Raw genomic sequence first — 8,760 nt, forward strand, 5'->3', positions numbered from 1 at the left:
AGCTTGGGGTATATAATGCGACGCGAGGTCTCATCCGGCACCATCAGCATGAAGGTCTTGGTGTTGTTCGCTCTGGTGGCTGCGGCCGCCGCCTGGCCAAGTTTCGACGGCTTCCAGGCCGACGAACCTGCCCCTGAGGAGCCAGCAGCTCCCGTGGAGCCTGCAAAACCAGTGATAACTGTAGGTGAGTAAACTACATTGATATAATCCATAGCGTGATGGTTATGGTTAGTACGGTCCATGAGAGTCTTACGTTCTTCTGCATAATCCAGGCACTATCGTCCTTTGCACTCGTATACTCCTTTACATACAGCTCTTACCTTTGAGGTAGACTGTCAGGGTCGTATTGTGACGTTTCCACACCTACATCAGTTCATATCCATTGCTTTAAGGGTGTTGTTATTTCCATTCATGAAGCCGTGGTGTATAGCTGTCATAAAAGACCTTTAAGATTCATTTGTGTATGATGAGTGAGACGTTCAGGCATCGGAAGACTTCCAACAATGATGGTTCAGATGTGTAGCTCCGAGACGACCGAATATCTCGAACTTTGTATTTTGTATTGCTGCAGATGCGTCAATGGAGGCGTGGGCCTTATACACATAGAGTGCATGTGGTCTTAGATCTATATTGAACACATGAGGAACGTAATAGATATGTTTCGGTTGGTGCATCCAGTAGCTCGAAATTGACGGCCTTGATGACCCAAGCAGTAAATAGGACCAACCAACTCAAACAACCTGATGAGGCAATTAAGATACTTTAATGGAAATGGTTTTCATCATCCCTGAAACTCGAGTGCTTTATACAAAGATGAAATTGGTGCTACAATTACATAACAATATACAGTTTCAAGACACTGAAATAATCTATAAGTATTCAACAATTTTTTTTCTTACCTCGTCTTAATGATTCATCACATGTTACTCCCATGCGTCTCCAGATACTGTACGAAAATTCTGTATTTTACAGATACATAAACATTCATCTAAAATCTGATTCAAATTCTAATGATGATGTTTTCCTCTGTGTCTTAGATGTTCCCGCAGTACAGAGGCAGCGAGACTTGAACTACCTGGTCCACAAGTTGTTCGAGCCTCTTCGTGATGAAAGGTTGAGGACTCTCGCTGAAACCTTTGACCCCGAGGCTGACCTTACCCTTTATGCTGATGGCGGAGTGGCCATTCAGAAGCTCATGGCAGAACTCAAGGGTAAGAGGCTTGAGAAGAAGAGAGAGATTGTCACTGCTCTTACCACTCGCGATCGTGAGCAAGCAATCATGCTCTTTGAGGTTCTCATGAACTGTATAAACTGGGAGACAGCCATCAGCAACGCCGCTTACTTCCGTGAACGGGCAAACGAGGGACAGTTCCTTTACGCTGTGGTCGCAGCTGTCAAGCACTCCCCACTCGGAGAGCACCTTGTGCTGCCACCTGTTTATGAGATTGCCCCACACTTTTACGCAGACAATAGAGTAGTCATGGAGGCGATCAAAGCCAAGATGACTGCCACACCAGCCATGATCAAAATGGGCTTCACAGGTACCAAGAGGAACCCTGAGCAGAGAGTTGCATACTTCACTGAGGACATTGGTCTTAGTACCCACTACCTCAACTGGCATATGGAATATCCCTTCTGGTGGAGAGACACCTATGGCCCTCACTTAGCCCGCAAGGGTGAGATTTTCTTCTGGATACATCACCAGCTGACTAACCGCTTCGACGCAGAGCGCATCTGCAACCACCTGGGCATTTCTGAACCAATTCGCGTGGACAAGCCTCTCAAAGAGGGATACGCTCCTCAGATTTCATACAAGAATGGTGTGGCATTCCCATCCCGCCCCGACGACGTCATGCTTGTAGATGTGGATGGTCTTCCTTTGATCCGTGAGCTGGAACTCAAGGAGAAGCGCATCTTAGATGCCATTGACCATGGATATCTCACTGCCAAGGATGGATCCATCATAGACATCAAGAATGAACGCGGCATTGCATTGTTAGGTGATGTGATCGAGTCCTCTCTCTACAGCCCCAACCCTGAATTCTACGGCTCTCTCAACAACATGGCTCACAAGGTGATTGCCCGTCAGGCTGACCCCCACGGAAAGTACGGCATGCCTCCCAGTGTCATGGAACACTACATGGGTGCTGTTCGCGACCCCAGCTTCTATAAGTTACACAAGCGCATCGACAACGTTTTCAGGAAACACAAGGACAGTCTTCCACCTTATACTAAGGAGGAACTCATCTTACCTGGTGTGGCCATTAACAGTGTAGCTATTGAGGGCCCACTGGAGACATACCTTGAAGATTATCCAGTCAGCCTTCTCAACACGATCGAGGATAAAGCTGAGGTTGACGCTGTGGAAGTCGGCACTTTTGTCCCACGTCTGAGACACAAGGATTTCTCCTACAATATTGATATAATCAACAACAACGAAGCAGAGGTTATGGCCACAATCCGCATCATGGCCTGGCCACTCCGTGATAGCAACGGCGTCGAGCTCTCTTTCGAAGAAGGACGTTGGCACGCCATTGAACTTGACAAGTTCTGGAGATCTCGTGAGTATAAGACATACTTTTATATCGAATGTTGACACCCTGTAGAATTGCATTTGTAATGTCTGTACATATTTTCACAAACTAAAATGACTAGATTTAAATCTTGTATGCTAGCGCAACATTATTCCCAGTTTATGCATTCATTATCTTTATGTTTTTGCTCACGATTTTGCTTTTGATTTGTTGCACAGTGGTCCCTGGTGAGAACATCGTCGTCCGCCAAAGCAGCGAATCCGCTGTGACGGTGCCTGACGTACCCAGCGCCAAGACCTTGATGACATTGACCGATGAAGCCCTCGCCGCTGGCTCCGAAATCCATCTTGAACAGTTCGAGAGCGCCACTGGTCTGCCTAACAGGTTGCTCATACCCAAGGGCAACGCAGCTGGTGTGGAGTTCAAGCTGGTTGTAGCTGTGACCGACGGTGCTGCTGACGCAGCCATTGAAGGCCTTCCCACCATGACCAAGTACCACCACTTGGGCGTCAAGGGTGTCCTCCCTGACAGGAAGCCCCTCGGCTACCCACTGGACCGTCGCGTCCCTGATGAACGTGTCTTCCGCGAGATCCCCAACTTCAGGGAAGCCATCGTCAAGGTCTTCAACCATGGCGAACACATCCGTCTTGCCTAGACCACACATTACAACACCTACAGTAATATACGAAGAGTGCCTCAGATAACCTGGATGAAAGCACAACAAAGTGTTGCTTTGATGCACATCAATAGTAATGCAAGCAAAGAATATCAGTCTGTCATCTTAGGCTAACATTATTCCCTAAGGTCTTTCAATCTCTGAGGCACTTGTAGGATATGTAGCCCTGAACGTGATGTTGCAACCTATGAACTAAATACCAGAGATCTATTTGCGTTTGTACTTCAAGTTCAGACTGTAACAGAACATTTAGTTCATATTTTGCTTTTCAGGACTAGATTTCTAACAATCATAACCAAGAATGGTCACGATATTGTATTATCTTAGAGTTTACCATCTTTACAATAAAGAGATAATACATTTTTTATTTCATGTGTCGGTGTCCTATCTGCTCGCCTTCTATAACAATTCAAATTACATAGGCTAAGCTATATATGAATATCTAAAAGCTCGGAGACTACAGTCTGGAAAACAAGAAGAAAAGCGAGTAGAACTGGAAGTTCGAGTGTACATCCAAAGCTTAAAAAGTAAAAGATAAAGTTTTTGAGGAATGAGGTAACTTTTCATCTTACATGTCCGCTGTTTATACAACTTATGAAGACGAAGAATCGTATCAACCTTTTTTAATGCACTTGTTATAACACTTCTACACTTGTGGCGTTGACAAAGCAAGGGAAAAAAAAACTTTGCTCATATATCCATATTACCTATGAAAGCTTTGTCTGACCTTCCCCTCGATAGATATGTTTACTTTTTGAGTCTCTTTTTATTCAGTAATGTTATCGTTATGGTATTGTTGTGCTGTGCACGTTCGAGTGTGCGCTCAGAGAAAGAATTTATCAACCATTCTCATATGGTACTTCATGAAAACAGAGATTTCTTTGAAGTTCAAAAATGGCTCCAGAAAAAACCTTAGAAGAATGATTCCATGACTTTTCAGATAAGGTCCTTTTAAAAAGGGTATTTTAGAACGCACACTTGTTTCCATAGATCACCATTTAGAGTACATGGGAAGGACTGATAGTTTAGGAGACCTAGGATGAGGAAATATTCAGCCATGAAAATTTTTATAAGAATAAGTATGAATTGGAAGAATGATTTCATGATTTTTCAGATAAGGTCCTTTTAAAAAGGGTATTTTAGAACGCACACTTGTTTCCATAGATCACCATTGAGAGTAGATGGGAAGGACAGATAATATGGGAGACCCAGGATGAGGAAATATTCAGCCATGAAAATTTTATAAGAATAAGTATGAAGTGGAAGAAGTGCCTTATCAGTTCGACATCATCTGCGGCTGGATTCTAGAAAAAAGAGATAACAATAGTAGTAAACTGTAGCAATGATATCATCTGTGGTTTTTGCATGCTTTAATTCGAGAGGCATCCATCCTTCGACAAGAATAGACCTGGGCGAGTTCGTCCGGCATGTTTTCAATTTTACAAACGGCTCATTCACAGCAATGTTCCCCCCACTCTGCCAAGCCGTCTCCCAAGCCTTCCGCCCCTTCGCTTACAAAATCATGCTAGATATACACGCTTGCCTCACAGATATACACGCTTGCCTCACAGATATACACGCTTGCCTCACAGATATTTTTCCTCGTGTCATTCAACATGGGCGGCGGAGATACAAGAATCGCTCTCTTCTCTTTCAGGATACGAAGCTCTGTAAACATGAACGAGGCGATATGCTCTGAGGGAGTAAAAAAGTCAATATTGTCCTACTCAGAGAAAAATCTTTTAAACGCGGCCGAGGACACAGATATGACGAGAGATGCCAACACGATGCTCTGGCCAAACCAGGCATGGACATCCACCGCACTGGGAGCCGCTCACACACACACACACACACACACACACACACACACACACCAGCATCAAAGGACTGCAGCAGACATGGAGATAGACCACAGCGGGAGGCGCTCTGAGACACATCCACGAAGCCTGGTGGATTATTCCCTCTCAAGGATCATGGAAGGATGGCTGTGGAGGGAACAAGGCACCGAGTGGTATGACAAGAGTAACTGAAGCTTTCAAGTTATGACTACGATTACCAAGCTGATAAGTGATTACCAAGCTGGCAAGTGTAGTAGGATCATTAAGCTGGCAAGAATGTACAGGGATCACAAACTCGGAAAGGAAATGCCAGGATCACTGACGATTTTTATGTTAACTACAATAAAGTTCCTATATCTCATATTGTCTGTTTTCTGACCTGGATATTAAATGGTTTTTGGTGTACTTCCCTTCATTGTGTTCACGAAAATGTTAGTCTAATGCAAGAAACAAGTCCTGTTAGCATGATTGACGTGAGCAAGACAATTCAACATTCCCGATCGAAATGATTCTCTGGCTCCGATCGGTGGACTTGGCCAGCTACCTGAGGTAAGTCCTTTATATCTCGTATTTCTTAGATTTTCTCTCCTTGGCCTTACCTCTTTTTGGGTTGCAGTCTCTTCTCTGTCAGAATGAAATACTCAATCTAATTATTCCCGATTCTTAAAGTTTAAGATCCTTTAGAACATATAGTTAACGAAGCCTGGCGTTCTACAGGAGAGACAATACGTATCCGTCTACTGTAATTCGCCAAACGGGTGTTTATTTACTTAATCAGCTGACGCTGCGTTTAAACCGTAGCGACAACCTAATGAACGTTGACTGTCAACACAGAATAGGGGGAGGTGGCCCACCCTCCTCCCTCCTCCTCTCGCCTGACACACTCAGAAAAATATGAAACTGCAAACAGCATATTTTTCTCTTCATTTTTTTTTCACCTGAACACAATACGAAATGCCTATCGCCTACGAAGAGGCTGTCTATATACACGGGTGTAGTGTGTCTAAGACGTCGCATCTACAACTCGAAGATGCGTTCACTTCACAGTAATTCAACTCATTTCCTTGATTATTTCTCTCTCTCTCATTCTTTATACAAACACTTTTAAAAACGTTCAGAGACCGTAGTTTTCCGAAGGTGGAATGGAGTTATGTTGTTTTTAATTGAGAAAACAGTAGCTTAAATCTGAGATCTTACTAAGTCCCCTGAATCTAAAGATAAGTACGAGGGCGTAAAAGGGGACAGATTACGTCTGCATCAAGGACTTGAATTACTTTCGGTGGACAATGTGTTTTGCCCGTGTGACGCTGCTGGGTCACAGGCCCTTGCAAAGGCCCTCGCGAGGTCAAAGGTCCGTGCATCTGTAGGTCAACAAAGGCCCTAATGAGGTCAAAGGTCCGTGCATCGGTAGGTCAAGTAACAACGTCACACAAGACCTAATCTCTCACCAATGTTTACTGGTATTGATACACGTTTTCTTCAGCCTCCCATCACTCTCCTGTGAAACAGACGTGGTCTCTGACTAGGGCGGCGCATGCGCATGATATGACTAAATACCCGCAAGTTCAGCCTGAAAAATATACAAATATGATTTTTCCTTCTTGGATGCGTTGCTAACAATAAGACTCAACTTCAGTTTTGAGCAAAGGGGAATTCGTCAGTCATTTTCATCTTTATTGCTCCTTAGGGTCTGCAGTCTAGGCGAAAATCCTGGGAGCCTTGAAGAATGTGTGGAAGTCGAGAACATTATCTCGGAAAGCAAAAATGGGTATGTTTGAAGGGATAGTGGTTCCAACAATGTTGTATGGTTGCGAGGCGTGGGCTATGGATAGAGTTGTGCGCAGGAGGGTGGATGTGCTGGAAATGAGATGTTTGAGGACAATGTGTGGTGTGAGGTGGTTTGATCGAGTAAGTAATGTAAGGGTAAGAGAGATGTGTGGAAATAAAAAGAGCGTGGTTGAGAGAGCAGAAGAGGGTGTTTTGAAATGGTTTGGGCACATGGAGAGAATGAGTGAGGAAAGATTGACCAAGAGGATATATGTGTCGGAGGTGGAGGGAAGGAGGAGAAGTGGGAGGCCAAATTGGAGGTGGAAAGATGGAGTGAAAAAGATTTTGAGTGATCGGGGCCTGAACATGCAGGAGGGTGAAAGGCGGACAAGGAATAGAGTGAATTGGATCGATGTGGTATACCGGGGTTGACGTGCTGTCAGTGGATTGAATCAGGGCATGTGAAGCGTCTGGGGTAAACCATGGAAAGTTGTGTGGGGCCTGGATGTGGAAAGGGAGCTGTGGTTTCGGGCATTATTGCATGACAGCTAGAGACTGAGTGTGAACGAATGGGGCCTTTGTTGTCTTTTGCTAGCGCTACCTCGCACACATGAGGGGGGAGGGGGATGGTATTCCATGTGTGGCGAGGTGGCGATGGGAAAGAATAAAGGCAGACAGTGTGAATTGTGTGCATGGGTATATATGTATGTGTCTGTGTGTGTATATATATGTGTACATTGAGATGTATAGGTATGTATATTTGCGTGTGTGGACGTGTATGTATATACATGTGTATGGGGGTGGGTTGGGCCATTTCTTTCGTCTGTTTCCTTGCGTTACCTCGCAAACGCGGGAGACAGCGACAAAGCAAAATAAAAAGAATAAAATATTTATATATATATATATATATATATATATATATATATATATATATATATATATATATATATATATATGTATATATATATATATATATATATATATATATATATATATATATATATATATATATATATATATATATATATATATATATATATACACACACACAAGACCTTTATATACACGAAACAGATTAGAGCTAAAACTCTGTGAAAGAATACATACATACATACAGACGTACGTACATACATACATACATATATACATACATAGAGCATGACCGTCCCTGACCGCTGATGAATGTCCCTCGTTGTGAACGCACTCATTACCCATTAGCCATTAGCCAAATGAACACAGGTGCCGCTGTGTACAATTATGTCAGCAACCGCCATAACCTGACTCGTAAATATGGTACCGGCCTGTGTGACCTGCCAGCCTTCGTCCACCAGATTTTTCATCGAAGTGTCGTTGTTTGGGTACGTCCACCTGCGTGTGTATGTGTGTTTCTCTGTTCCCCAGGGTATATTCACAGTTCAATTTTACTCCACCCCGAGCACGTAATATCACTACATTTAGCGAACAAACCAGTTTCAATTACTGTACTCACAAAGGGTTTATTTTCTTTTACAAGTTTTTTTTCTGTGCTTTTGCATGTCTTTTTTTTCTTCTCTGTCATGGGTGTAAATCGCTTTCTCCCTCTATCCTCACATCCTTATCTTTTTTTTCTATCTTTTCTATTTTCATTCGCCTCTCTTTATATTCATCCTCCCCTTCTCCTCCTCTCTTTATTTACATATCAGTCCCCTTGTTACTGGCGCGAGAGACACAAGGCACTGTGCTCCCACGTAGGGTGAGAGTGTGTGTGTGTGTGTGTGTGTGTGTGTGAGAGAGAGAGAGAGAGAGAGAGAGAGAGAGAGAGAGAGAGAGAGAGAGAGAGAGAGAGAGAGAAAAGGAGAGGGTTGTGACAGAGTTCGGAGACCAGACTAAGACGACAGCATTTGACGTTCGTATGTCACCAACCAATTTCTCTCTCTCTCTCTCTCTCTCTCTCTCTCTCTCTCTC

At 43.7% G+C, this 8,760-nt stretch overlaps 1 protein-coding gene across 1 annotated transcript; it reads left to right on the plus strand.

Moving 5' to 3' along the window:
- Positions 1-3,577, plus strand: LOC139756853 (pseudohemocyanin-2-like). Its single transcript, XM_071676680.1, has 3 exons — positions 1-184; positions 1,038-2,561; positions 2,753-3,577. The coding sequence occupies exons 1-3, from the start codon at positions 16-18 to the stop codon at positions 3,187-3,189; spliced, it is 2,130 nt and encodes a 709-aa protein (XP_071532781.1). The 5' UTR covers positions 1-15; the 3' UTR covers positions 3,190-3,577.
- The last annotated feature ends 5,183 nt before the right edge of the window (positions 3,578-8,760 follow it).

The sequence above is a fragment of the Panulirus ornatus genome, chromosome 23, assembly GCF_036320965.1.
Source record: "Panulirus ornatus isolate Po-2019 chromosome 23, ASM3632096v1, whole genome shotgun sequence".
Lineage (NCBI taxonomy): Eukaryota > Metazoa > Arthropoda > Malacostraca > Decapoda > Palinuridae > Panulirus > Panulirus ornatus.